A 14,570-nucleotide genomic window follows, 5' to 3' on the forward strand; every position below is an offset into this window, starting at 1 on the left:
AGTCTTCAACCACAATTGTGGATTTATCTATTTCTTCTTTCAGCTCTATCAGTTTGGCTTCCTGTATATTGAGGCTCTGTTGTTCGGTGCATAAATATTTAGGATCCCTTTGTCTTCCTGGTGGGTTGAACCTTTCTTTCACCATAATGTAATGTCTCTCTTTGTCTCTAGTAATTTTCTTTGCCTGAAGTTGACCTTATCAGATATCAATGCAGATACTCTTGACTTGTTTTTTTAAGTTACTGTTGCGTGGCATATTCTCTTCCATACTTTTACTTTCAATCTACTTATGCCATGAAATGTAAAGTGATTTCTTGTTGGCAGGATAGAGGTGGGTAATTTTTTTTAATCTGCTCTGAAAAATCTCTGTCTTTTGACTGTTATTTTCTGACCATTTACACTTCGGGTAATTATTAATATGTTAGTGCTTAGGTCTACCGTTGTCTTACTTGTTTTCCATCTGTTTCCTCTGGTTCTCATTTCTATGTTTCTCTTTTCTTGTTATCCTGTGGGTTACATAAACATTTTTTTAAGACTCCATCTTGATATGTTTATATTCTTTTAGATCGTACCTCTTTTTATAGTCTCTAGAGTATGGTTGCTCTGGGGTATTAAAATAAACATATTTATGAAGATCTACTGGTATCACCATTTAGCTACTTCAAATGAAGTACAGAAACCTTACTTCCATTTAGGTCCCTTTAATTTCTCCACTTTTAAATATCATTATCTTGAGTATCATATGGTTATAATGTTTGTTTCAATCATCAAGTACGATTTATAAAACATAAGACAAAGGATAGCATGAGAATTAATTTTATGTGTCAACTTGAATGGGCCACAGGGAGCCCCAATATTTGATCAAACATTATTCTGGGTGTTTCTGTCAGTTTGAATTTGGATGAATTTCACATTTAAATCTATAGACTAAGGCAGCTTGTTCTCCCTGGTGTGGGCGGGTCGCATCCAGTCAGCTGCAGGTCTGAATACAACAAAAGGCGGACCATCTCCTGCACAGGAAGGAATTCTCCCTTCCTGGCTGTCTCTGACCTGGGACACCAGTTTTTTCCTGCCTCTCCTAGGCCTCCAGGCTGCCAGCCTTCTGGCTGGAACTGCGGCATCAGCGCCCGCGAGTCTCTCGCTTTCTGACTGCAGGTCTTGGGACTTGTCCACCTCTGCAATTGTGAGCCGGTTACTTATGCTAAACATTTTTATTACATATGTATATACACACAAACATACGTACACAACCTATCCATTCTATTTCTCTGGAGAACCCCGACTAACAGTTCATTGTACGCACCGATACTTCTCCTCCTATTGTTTTTCTTCCTTCTTAAAACTCCAAGACTCATTCTTTTATCATTTTTCTTTTTTTTTTTAATATATTTATTGATTATGCTATTACAGTTGTCCCATTTCCCCCCCCACTCCACTCCATCCTGCCCACCCCCCTCCCTCCCACATTCCCCCCCCCATAGTTCATGTCCATGGGTCATACTTATAAGTTCTTTGGCTTCTACATTTCCTACACTATTTTTACCCTCCCCCTGTCTATTTTCCACCTATCATCTATGCTACTAATTCTCTGTACCTTTACCCCCCTCTCCCCCTCCCACTCCCTTATTGACAACCCTCATGTTCTAGTTGTTTGCCTAGTTTGCTCTCGTTTTTGTTTTATGTGTGGTCGTTAATAACTGTGAGTTTGGTGTCATTTTTACTGTTCCTATTTTTGATCTTTTTCTTAGGTAACTCCCTTTAACATTTCATATAATAAGGGCTTGGTGATGATGAGCCTCTTCAACTTGACCTTATCTGAGAAGCACTTTATCCTCCCTTCCATTCTAAATGATAGCTTTGCTGGATATAGTAATCTTGGACGTAGGTCCTTGCGTTTAATCTTGGGTAATGTAATTATGATGTGTCTTGTTGTGTTCCTCCTTGGGTCCAGCTTCTTTGGGACTCTCTGAGCTTCCTGGACTTCCCGGAAGTCTATTTCCTTTGCCAGATCGGGGAAGTTCTCCATTATTTGTTCAAATAAGTTTTCAATTTTTTGTTCTTCCTCTTCTCCTTCTGGCACCCCTATAATTCGGATGTTGGAACGTTTCAAGGTGTCCTGGAGGTTCCTAAGCCTCTCCTCATTTTTCCAAGTTCTTGTTTCTTCATTCTTTTCTGGTTGAATGTTTGTTTCTTCCTTCTGGTCCATACCATTGATATGAGTCCCAGTTTCCTTCTCATCACTATTGGTTCCCTGTACATTTTCCTTTGTTTCTCTTAGCATAGGCTTCATTTTTTCATCTGTTTTTCGAATAGATTCAACCAAGTCTGTGAGCATATTGATAACCAGTGCTTTGAACTGTGCATCTGATAGGTTGGCTATCTCTTCCTCGCTTAGTTGTATTTTTTCTGGAGCTTTGAAGTGTTCTGTCATTTGGGCCATTTTTTTTGTTTGTTTGTCTTGGCGCGTCTGTTACTTTAAGGGGAGGAGCCTTAGGTGTTCACCGGGGTGGGGTAATGCTGGTCGCTGCGCTGTGATGCTGTACGTGGGGGTGGGGCCGAGAGGGGGCAATGGCGCCCGCTTCACTCTCCTCCGGATTTCAGTCCTTCACTCCGCCACCCACAACCAAACTGGGCCCCTCTGGTGCTGGCTCCCGAGCAAGTGGGCCTGTGCACACTCTAGGCCCCTGTGGGTCTCTCCAACAACCTCTCCTGTGAGGCTGGGAGTCTCTCCTGCCGCCCCAACCCCCAGGGGCGCTTTCAATCAGAGGTCTGAGGCTTTATTTCCCCGAGCTGGAGCCCTGGGTCGCGCAGCGGCCCGCTTCTCTGCCCGCCGTTCGTCCGGTTTATCAGTCTGGATGAATGACTATCTTCCGTTTCCTCGGTGTTGGTCCCCCCTGCTGCTCGATTCTCTGTCAGCTCTGGTTGTACGAGGAGGCGCAGTGTGTCTACCTACGCCGCCATCTTGGTTCTCCGTCACATTACCTCATTTTTCTATTTGAAAAACTTCCTTTAGCCAAAAAAAGAAAATCTTTAAAGGCACACCTACTACTAATAAATCCCTTTGTCTTGTACAAACCCCACACCACATGGTAACAGGAACTTGCTCTCAGGCAGTGTAGAGTACCTCTTTCCCTGGGGCTGCATCGAGTCTGGGGTTGGGTGCCGAGGATGGGTGCTCATGGGTTTAAGTGGTGCCAAGGCTCATGTAGGAGGGTTTACAAACTGAACTGGTTGTCATTTCTGTACATAGGCATCTACTGAGAGATTTTTATTTCTGTCTGGTATTTGGCTATTGACTCATGCTGGTACTGTGGAGTGTTCCCTTGCCCCCAACTACAAGGGCTCTTCAGGTAGGCCTGCACCACGCTCATGGTATGCTGGACACTTTCTCTTGCCACTGCTGCAATCCAGGCTACAGGAAAGGCTGCTTCCCTGCCCCTCTCAGATGCCACTCTGCACTGTCCAGTTCCACCCAGCAGTCTCCGTGCTCGCTAAGCCCACAAAACCAGGAGACTGCCTCAGGTCCATCTGCCCACCCTCGGGGCCAGGAACACTAGGGTCTTACTCTCTTGGTGGACCCTTTGAGGGACAGAAGTATGCAACTACCTTGTCTGAAGCCACATGTGGTTTCCACCCACCCCTTGGAAATGGGTGGGAAAAGGAACCGGGATCCTTCACATGCCGGCTAAGTTCTGTAAGGTCTCTTTGCTTCCCTTCTGATTCTCCTGTCTGCAGCCCAGAGTACTCTTGCAATATTTGGCTGCGGACAGTGCTGGGGAAGGGAAAAGGGGCTCCGGCTCCTGCACATCACGAATCTCTCAGGAGAAGAATTATACTGGTAGACTGAGAGACACACACATAGACACACACACACAGATTGGTTTTAGGTGCGCTTTGAGAACCCTCCTGTTCTTCCAGAAGCTGAGATCTAAAAGTTCTGTAAACCCCTGAATTCTAAGTGTCGGGGAAGAATTGCCAGTGGTTAGCTATCAGTCACTCGGAGAAATGGTTCAGGTCTCAACCACCACCCTCTGAAGCCCACCCCCATGCCTGCCAAGCCCAGCACTGCAAGTCATCTCACAGAGAGGAGGGTGGGCTGAGATTAACGGTTTTGGGAAAAGTACCTCTACTACCACATCTTTTCTCCTTTGGGGAGGAGGAGACCGGCTACTGTTTTCCTTCCTCTATTAGTCTGCTAGGGCTGTTGTAACAAAGGACCAAAAGCTGGGTGTCTTAACCACAGACATTTACTCCACAGATCTGGAGGTGCAGCAGCCTGACAGCAAGGCGTGGCAGAGTTGGCTCCTTCTGAGGGCTCTGGGGAAGAATCAGTCCCAGGCCTCTCTTCGTGGTTTGCAGGCGGCCCTCTTGTCCTTGTGTCTGTTCACATCATCTCCACTCTGTGTGTGTCTGTGTCTACATCTAAACCTCCCCTTTTTATAAGGACATCTGTCACACTGGATTAGGGTCAACTTAACCCTAATGACCTCATTTTAAATTAATTTCCTCTGTAAAAAGCTCCATCTCCAAATAGGGTTATATTCTGAAGTGCTGAGGATTAGGACTCTTAAAATATTTTTTGGTGGGGACACAGTTCATCCCATAAACACCCCTCCCTCATAGCCAAGCAATTGGTGTAAAAGGGAGACTGGCATTTGGTTCCCTAATTAGGTGCTTGCTTTGTCAGTGGGCTTGCGGTCTTCCCTGTGCTACCCCAGCAGAGAACAGAAATGTGGAGGAGCTCCCCCCGCCGACCCGACTCTACCTCTACCTGCCTGGGCCCCAGCACCTTGGGTTTTCAAGAGGAATGATAGTTGTCAGACTGATTCTGTGCATGCCCTCAAGCCCTAGAGTTGGTATGTAGACGAGAAGAGAGGAGACAATCTTGCCAGCACTGCCACAATGTGTTAAAAAGAGCTACACGCAGTTGGGAAATGGAGCCTTTTATGACCAACTGGGGTTAGCTGCAAGACACAGCTAAATCTCAGGGACTCCCAATCTCTGAGGGAGCACGGGGTCTGCGAGGAGCACCTGTCACCCACAGAGACAGCCAGAAGAGCGCTCACTTACCAAGAAGAGCATGGCAACCTTGCCAAGGCTGTAAGGCAGAGACACCCCACCCCACCGTTCCTCCACGGACCTCAGCACCCGGACGAACGGGCGGGGGTGGGGGAGTGGCCTGAGAGCCACTGTGCCCCACTCTCCACTCTAAACTCCAGGGTCTGTCTCATCAAACCTTAACTTGGTGACGACATGGAAGCTTTTATAAATAGAATAGAATCTTCTAAATCAGAGTCCCTCTGAATACACAAGACTGAGAAGTTATGGGCAGAGAAGGTGTGAAGGGGGCTGCTACCCAGCAGGAAGCAGACGTGTGACAGATCAAAATTGAGGAAAGTGACTGAAAAAATAAAACCATGTCAGGCTTGCTTCTCATGGAGACTGCAAATGGCAGAACATGCGTGTGAACACACAGCAACACTCAGGCATGTGCTGTCAGGTTCCTGGCATGTTGCTGTCTCACCTGGCATGATGTCACAGACACTCCCCCTGTCATTAGTTCTTCCTCAGAAACACCATTTTTAATGACTATGGTTTCTGTAGTTCAACTTATAAGTAGACTATTAGATACTTAATCTTTCTCCTATTGGACATTCAGAATACATCTAATACTTCGGAATTATAAATCATCTCATAACCATCTTTGTACACACATGTATATCTAACTTTTAACTCAAAAAGGAGATATTATTATACCTACTTTTTTTCTAGATGGGATGATTAATGCTAATCACTTTCAGAGGTTAAGGGAACTGCCTTCATCACATGCTAAACCCAAGTCTTCTGAGAATGGATCATTGACTATATTTTCAATATATGAAAATTGTCCTTCATGCCTAAAATACAGACTTGAAAATCTGCCTCCTTTTCTTACCCATTTTTCTATATATTAATATATTGTGCTATTCTAGATGATGAGCCATGTTTTACTTATAGAATATATGCATAATGATTTGTTTATATCTGTGCTAAATTTTGTATCAGCCAGCTAATTTCATTAGCACTACCATGGGAGAACAATAGAGAAATTAATGAATTGGAGATTTACATTTCTGTTTTCAAGGCACATCAAAGTGAAACAGTCTGCTGTGAACGCAGCTATTCATGAGCACAAATGTATGACAGCACTAGGTCCGAATTTAACCTGAGTGCCACCGCACAGCAGGAAACCGCAGCAAACGAGTGAGGAAAAATAACAGCTTCACTCGCAGTGAAACATGGCTGGAATGCTGGGCTGCCATTTCCGTGCTGCGTGGAGCTGGGCAAATGGCTGTGTCTCTCTGTGCCTAGTCTGCCAACAATGGATAATCGTAGTACCTACCGCAGGGCTGATGAGAGGATTAAATGAGAAAATTCCTATGTAGTTCTTAGGACCAGAACACGGCCATTAGAAAGTGCCCAATGAATGCTAGTTACTAATATTACTAATCAGAAGCTATATGTTAACCCCGCTTTAGGGATAGATATGTGGACTTTGGCAGACATAATTCGAACCTAGACTCAGGGTTATTTGCTCTCTGATTTAGATATAAGGCAGTAATCAGTTTTAACCTAACACCAATTGTATTTTAATACATAAATTATTATTTTAATATGTAAATTACAGATACATTAATGTTTATGTATTATAATTATAAGGATCCTTATAATTATAATACATAAACACCACAGGAAAACAGTGATTTTTCAGTATTTTAATAAGCATGCATCTTATATCCTGTAAGTTCTCCTAAGTCTTTCACAGTATGGTAAGTATCAATTGGGGAAATAATTTAATAGAATTAAATTGGTAAAAAATAGGTTAACTTGAAATATATAAAAAAATATGTATCTACAGCACACATACAAACAATTTATACTGGACCTTAATAAGGATCATGTCGTAACTTCACAAAACCAAAAGCTATGTAACGGCACCCTGTGAAATCCCACCAAATGGCTGTTCTGCACCATCTCACTCGGGCTGAAGCCTCATCACCAGAGCAGACACTTGCTAGAGTGGAATTTGAAGCTCTTCCCCCACATTTAGGAGGAGACTTATCTTGGCCTCCCAGGTAAACCTGGGTAGGAGGTTCACTTTTTGTAGGCATCTTCACCATAAATCACAGTAAATTTCACATTTTCCTTTAATCATATCACAGTGAAGATACCCAATGAACAGCAAGGTGGAGGAGGAAGAGGGGGAGGTGCTGACCAAGGATAAGATGTAGAATTCAGGGCAGATGCAGGAAAATCCCTGAGCTTCTGCCTGTACCCAGCCCACAGGACAGGCTGAGGGAAAGTGCGTGTGGTGGTGCCGGACCTCGTAAGCCTGGTCGGTTTTGACAATGTTCCTACTGTAGGAACCGCCTGCACAGAAGCAGCTGTGGCTGGCAACTCTCTAGAAGAATGTAGCAAATCTAACACACAAGATTAATGCTCCTTTCTTGCATCATGGGACATTGTAAATAGAGCTGCAGCTTTTTATATACTATCAAGTAGTATGCTATCCAGTAAACGCTGACAGAGAAAACCCAACAAAGCCTAATTTTATAGAGAGGGGGAAAAACTGATACCACTGGTCCATTTTGAACACATTCAAAATACTTTAAGCATTGTTCACGTCCTCTGGGGACACAGAGCCGAGCTCATGATCCAAAATACAAAATGTGTGTGTGTGTGTCTAATATGATATGTATATAATAATAATAAATCTATATTGAAAGTAACAAAGAGCTCTTGGATTTTACCTGTAGGGAAAAGAGTACATGTTATCACGGTGCAGGCTTTAAGGTGAAAGGTAAGTTTTGCCCTAAAGCCTTCATTTTCTAGAACAGAAGCTTTTGTAGCAAACGGAGCCCGAGGCGCTCCTGCCTACCTGTGCTGGTGTTGGTGCTGGGGCTGGCCGGCAGCGGCCCTCCGCCCTGTGCCGGGGGCTGAGGCTGCCCATCACTCAGCTGTTTGACGCGTCTGCGGTGGGACTTGCCGTTGTAGTGGACCTGGGCCTGGGCTGCAGAGTTGAGCTGGATGTTGCACACCTCACAGAAGGAGAACAGAATCTTCTTTTTCTCTTTACTGAGCTGGTCCTCAGGCCTGTCATGTTTTATCCTCTTGTCTTCAAAGCCCCGCAGGAAAGTTGCCATATTCATAATTCCATCTTTGGGGTAGTTGTCAGGGCTTAAATAGTACTTCATACCTGAAAAAAAGGGGGTACAACTGCCTGTGAAATATGTGCCTTTTTATCTTCTTGTAGGATTACCATTAATTTTCATGGTATGGTTTGGGTGTCTAAATTTTTGGCATCTCTGGGCCACACTGGAAGAAGAGTTACTTTGTCTTGGGCTACACATTAAATACACAAACACTAATGAAAACTGATGAGCAAACACAAAAGGTTTCAAGTAAATGCATGATGCTGTGTTGGGCCGCATTCACAGCCACCCGGGGCTGCACGCAGCCTTCGGGCTGCAGGTTGGACACCCCTGGTGGGCCAAAAGTCTCCCGGCTAATGTGGCGGTCACTTGTGGAAACGGTCATCAAGAGTGACTGAGCGAATGTGGTCTTTAAACAGGTGTTCCCTCCACCGGGAGCATTTCTACTCCATCTTTGCCCCTTGCCCCTCACTTCTCAAGTCCTTTCCTCTCTTAACTCTTGCCCACCCCTGAGATCTTAGCTGGAGCACTACTCTCTCCAGAGAACCAGTCTGAGCCTCGAGACGAGGCAGACCTCTGGCTACGTGCTCCAACAGTGCTGTGGACCTCCCTGCATCACGCTTTTACCAGTGCATTTTACATGCATTTGTGCGGCTGTCTGGTTTATGTTCTCCAACACAGTGGGAGCTTTGTGAGGGCCACAACCTCATTTCCAGATATCCCTGAGGCCTAAAACAGCACAGTTCACATAATAGACATTCAATTATCTGTCGAAGAAAGGAAGGAATAAATGATGTTCTGAACCCAGAACTGTGAAAAATATACTTGTCAGCACAAAGATGGGCACCTGCAACAGATTCGTGCCGTGGCCTGCAGAGAAAGGAAGTAACAAAGACTGAAGCACAGTGTGTCTGCAACTTAGATTTGGTGGTGTTTCGAAAGCCCCTTTACAAGTCGGTCGTTGGGAATTTGAACACATTTTCTTATAGATGTAGTGAAACAAATTGCATTTAGGTTTCCAGATTAGCCCAGAAATACCAATTTAACCTCTGATGAGGTTGAAATATAGAACATATGAAATACAAAATAACTGAAATATATGGAAAACTAGCATTTAAAATATAGAAAAAGTAAAACAGACTAAGATACAATTTTATTTATTTTTAAGCACTGCGCTTTTTCATTTATTTAGATCAGGGTAGAGTGATAGATTATAACTTAAGTGAAGATTTTAAACGAGACTGTTCAGTCCCTCAAGAAACTCAGCTGATGAAGACAACCTTGGCTTTTATCTTGCTTGGTTCTACGTTAACATATGTAATTTCCTCACTTTAGTAATGCCAGTAATAGATGCATTTTCATACTTGGCAGTGTAATTATTGCCATGTTTTTGGTTTTCAACCAGAACAAAGAAGAGGACACTGTCATAGAACAAAGAGGAGTACAGGAGTCAGGCAATGACTAGGCAAAAACTAAGGAAAATGGTGTACACATGAGAAGGAATTGGCTGAGACAGGCCATAGCATGACAGGAGTGGCGAAAGATTCAGATAAACAAAGGATCGTGGCTTGTGAGGGATTTCTGCCTGTGGGAAAACTCGCCAAGATGAAAAGTGTTGGCTTTGGTCAGTTCTGTTGATCCAAGTTGGCACTGAAGTCTATAGCAAGGAAGGAGCAGGTAGAGACTAGTCTGTATTTGGAGTGTTCAGCAGTCGAATGTGTAAATTCAGCAAATGAACTGCAGCACAGGGTGTGATCATGAAGATTTAATTCTGTGTATACAGAATGCCATAAAGAACTCCTTATTTACACCCACAGCCCATATTGCAAAGTGCCCTCTGCATTATACCATAGAATAAGTCACAACCGTCAGAGAATTGTAAGAAAATTGCTCATTTGGACATGGAAAGCCTATTTGTCCCATAAATTCTTTACCCTGATGCCACCATTTTAAGGAACTCTATTTCACAAAGTTTTCCAAATGAATCTATGCCTTTTACCTCTCCACAAAGGCGGTTTTCTTCTTTAAAAATCTATTCGAACTATACACAAATCAGGTTTAAGCAATTCCTGTAGCTGAGTCATAAATGAAATGTTATTTGAACTGCACATACATCAATCTTTTTGCTTTTATTCCCTGAATCCATATTATTATGGGGGTCATGAACACATTTTTTTCATAAAACTTTTAGAAAATATCAGAGCCCTATAAAAGTTATGTTCAAACATATTACTTTGTGTCCTCTCTTAAAATATTAAAATCTATCTTAAGAACTCACTGAGCTTACTGATAAATAAAGAGATAATTTTTAAAAGAGCTTATTGTTAACATATCATGCCCTGCCTAGAAAACGAATCCATGGTAAAACGTAAGGAAAAATGTAGCTTTTAACCTCACACGGCGAGGTCAGACACCATCGCCCTGCATCGCTGAACTCTAAGTGTTGTATTTCACCTCAGACAACCAAGGTTCCTCACTCAGCTGAGGACTGATGACACTTTGGTCTCAAACTGAACCCCTTTGGAGGTGGTTCTGGTTAACACATGGCAGTTCACAGAAACGGGACACACAGCGTGATGTTCCTTTTTCAATCTGAGTTATTTTAAAAAATGACTTCTTTGTATTATCTTATGAAAGATAAAGCACACTTATCTGTGCTTTTCTGACTGATATTTGTCTAGAAATAAATCAGGCTTTAGATGTATTTAAATATATATTATTTTAAATAGTTAGAAACAAACCTTTAATATGAAATGAGTGGCTATTCCAGAACTGCCCTGTAAAAACCTCTTCAAGTCCTGGCTGGTGTGGCCCAGTGGATTGAGTGCAGGCCAGGTCCCCAGTAGGGGATGTGCAAGAGGCAACCACACATTAATGTTTCTCTCCCTCTCTTTCTTCCTCCCTTCCCCTCTCTCTAAAAAATAAATAAAATCTTAAACAACAACAACAAAAACCCAGCACCCTTCATAATCTTTATCCCTATTTTATTTCCTCCCAGAGTTACTCTCCAAGATGACTCCACAAGCCTCCACCACCACATTCAGGGGGCACTCTAGGGAGGAAGCAATGCCTGAGGGGCAGGGGGAGTCCAACAAGTCCCATTTATTATTCCTGGTTATAAAAACACACAGAGAAGATCCAGGACTCTGACGCTGATTCTTGCCCACTTAGTTATGTTGCTGATAAGTGGTTCTGACTCATAAACTCCTACCTTAAAGAAAGGTAAAAAACTGAGTTCTCGGATATCAGGCTAAAGACAACATCCTTTCCTCAAATACAGTTTGGTATGTTTCATTATTTATTTTCTAACAGAATCCAGGCATAGGAAGCTATAGTTGTTTCAATTAAATGCTGACTGTATATACATACTACCCTTTGTCCTATGGTGGCTAAAGAAATGAATACAATAAATAACTTTAAAAAATGAAGAGCTTAAAGTAAACAAGAAGAAGCAACCACTGTTCCTCGTTTGGAAGAATGACTATGGAGAATTCTTTGTATAAGTCCCCAAAGTGCCCTGAGCCTACTTCTACAGCATTTTAGCTTTATTATATTGGACTGATATTTATTGCTTGGTATTAGATTTTAGTAGGAGTTGATTTGTCTCAGATTTTTTTTCTAATCACCTACTGACACTCTGCTGAGTTCCAGTGAAATCGTTCATTTCAGGGAGATTTGCCCTGAGGTGAATCTCAAGAGATTTTGACACTAATTGATGAATAAGAGAACCATTTTAATGCTTCTAGCAGTTTGTTTGTTTCCCTTGAGGAAAATATTTGAATTCAGCTTGAGGGGCACACCGCTCTTTTGTTTTGGGGAGAACATCTTAGAGGATTGTTCAATTAGGTGGAAATGTGAAGGTCTCATGGAAATAATATGGCTCCAAGGAGCCTAGTCTGCTTTTCATAATCTTATAAAAGGTTGTTTTCACTGCATCGCAGTGGCATCTCTTCAAATTATCTTTTCTTTCACAATTGTTTTTGTCCTGTAACTTGATTTAAATTGTATTGTCCCTAAAGTTTTTGTTAGACACTGGGAGGTGAGTGCGTTGTCTTGTTCAAGCACCTAACCATAGGAGATAGATGGAGACTGGAAGCAAGTAAGGACATGAATACCTTAGAAAGCAGAACAGCCTGAGATGCTGAAGCTCAAATTGGACCATACTCTACAGCCAGCCTCCTATTTGGGACCATTTCAAATCAATGAACTCAACTTTGGGGAAAGTACTGATGTTGTTCTGAATTATCTTAGGACCTAAAAGTAAAGACTCCATGTCTGATGATGAGTACAGGAATACCTCAAAGGAAAAGACTTTTCCACTGTCAATCTAAAAAGATTCATAGAGGCAGAAAATAGACACTTAGAGGGATGAGCCTGTGACTGCCTGTCCTTGGGCCTGGGGGACTTGTGAGCAAGACGTGAGAGACTGGTTCTCGGCATTCCCTTTGTGGGAAAGCAGATGGATCCCTGACACACGGAGACCAGCCTGGGCAGAGAAAAATGCGTAACAGAAAATGACTGTGGAGGACTTTGGTCTCTGAACTCGGAGAACCGCCGTATCTCGTAACAACTATGGGTTGTCCACTTGTATTTTCTTTTTCTTCTCTCTTTAAATCCTGAAGCCATAAGTTCCTGCGAAAATCACAGCTGAACTCCCTATTACTGTGGGGAGTTGTGTGAGTCTGGAAGGGCACCCGGGGTTAAGGCCACACATGGGAAGCAGCAACAGGAGGCTGAAGATGCCCCTTTCAGACAAAAGAATGATGCAGTGGCCCAGAACCAGGCAGCTGGTTAAGCTGTCGAATAATAACTGGCTTGGAGTAGCTCAGGCACTCAAAAAAGTGTGCAAGAGGGCAAGCTGACAAAGTAATGAAACTCTTGCTTCGAGGAGGGAAGACGTTTGAACTATTTTGAATTAGGTAATATACCAGTAATAGGCAAATAGCCTGGGGCATTCAAGTTACCCAACTGTAAATAAAACAAGGTTATTTTATTCTCATTCATTATTGTAGATCCAAAAGCAGACAGATGTCCAGCATGTAAAAGGTGTTCCATGAACCTTTGGCAAAATAAAATAATAGCCACAATTAATTCAGCTGAAGTCCTTTCCCTTCTTTATGTTGTATCTATATGAGATGACGGATATTAGCCGAACCTATTGTAATAATTATTTCATAATTATGTAAGTCAAACTATCACGCCGTATGCCTTAAACTTATACAGTAATATAAGTCAATTATTTCTCAATAAAACTGAAAGAATTCCATGACCCAAAAGTTATACTCCCAGGCACTTATCTATGTAAACTCTTCAACAACGGTGCCAGGAGACATAGATAAGAATGTTCACATTTACCCCCCACTGGAAACAATCTATGCATTTATCACAAGCAGAACAGATAAACAATCCATACTCCAGAGGGAAGAAGAAATGAATAAAACATTAGCACACACAAACACACAAAGTAAAAAGACCAACTTTGTTACCTCAAAATTATTAGCTCAAGGAGATAAATAATATTTAAGCACAAAATATGATACCATTTCTATTTCTATAGCTTTAAAGGTATTTTTAATGATGGTTTAGGCCTTAGACAAATATTGATTTTAACACTTAGGTCTTGGCATATCACCAAAACATGTACACGGTACCCCTGCAGCTATAAGAAAGAACAATGTTTATCCATGGACTGCATAGTCGAAGGATGGATTCCACTCACCCTCTGCTCCACCTGGCACAGTGGTGTGGCAGGGGACAGCAGAACAAGGGCGAGACAACTTGAAGTCACACCCGAGCACAAGGACCTGGGCAAGGGCAGATGTTGCAGCTGCGTTCCTCCACGGTCACCTCAAACACTTTCCTTTGCGGACAGGCCCGAGAGCCAGTCCCGCAGGACGTCAGCTGAGTCTTCGTGTGAAGCAACAACAAGCTCTCCTGGCTCCCTGAGGTAACTGCCAAGCACCTTCTGTTTGGCAGAAGGAACTTGAGTAATTTGATAGATTGTTCCACACAAGTAAGATCCACGAGCAAGTACTGTTCTCAGTTCATTGAAATCTCGGGTCATCTTAAAAAGTTTACAAGCAAGAATGGTGTCTGCTGGCTTACGCTATGTGGGAAAGTATAGTTAAATGAAAGAGACCATGTTACACAGTCTAATTTCCAGTCACACTCTCTACATAGGCCATCTAGACACATTTTTACATGGATTGAATTTTACTCGTTATAAAAGTAATACATTCTAGAGATTTTAGAGAATACAAAGAGCAGAAAAGAATTAGGGGGAAATCTTCTATGTTCCTACCATTCAAAGTCAACCACATTTTGTTGTTTATTCCTAGTCTTTTTAAATGCATATATTGTTTTCACAGAATTCTGGTT

General features: G+C 42.5%; 1 protein-coding gene across 5 annotated transcripts in view; it reads right to left on the reverse strand.

Moving 5' to 3' along the window:
- The window catches only part of ZNF385B (zinc finger protein 385B), a 363,316-nt gene that overhangs the window by 270,477 nt on the left and 78,269 nt on the right, over positions 1-14,570 (reverse strand). For 4 of the 5 annotated variants that reach the window (XM_053918817.2, XM_053918816.2, XM_053918813.2 and 1 more), the window contains exon 2: positions 7,919-8,236. In XM_053918817.2, the coding sequence (XP_053774792.1) occupies positions 7,919-8,234 (316 nt within the window). In that variant the 5' untranslated portion in view covers positions 8,235-8,236. Of the gene's footprint in view, positions 1-7,918; positions 8,237-13,911; positions 13,971-14,570 lie in introns of those variants that run through there. The other variant, XM_053918814.2, reaches the window with a different exon arrangement.

This window comes from Desmodus rotundus, chromosome 2, assembly GCF_022682495.2.
Source record: "Desmodus rotundus isolate HL8 chromosome 2, HLdesRot8A.1, whole genome shotgun sequence".
NCBI lineage: Eukaryota > Metazoa > Chordata > Mammalia > Chiroptera > Phyllostomidae > Desmodus > Desmodus rotundus.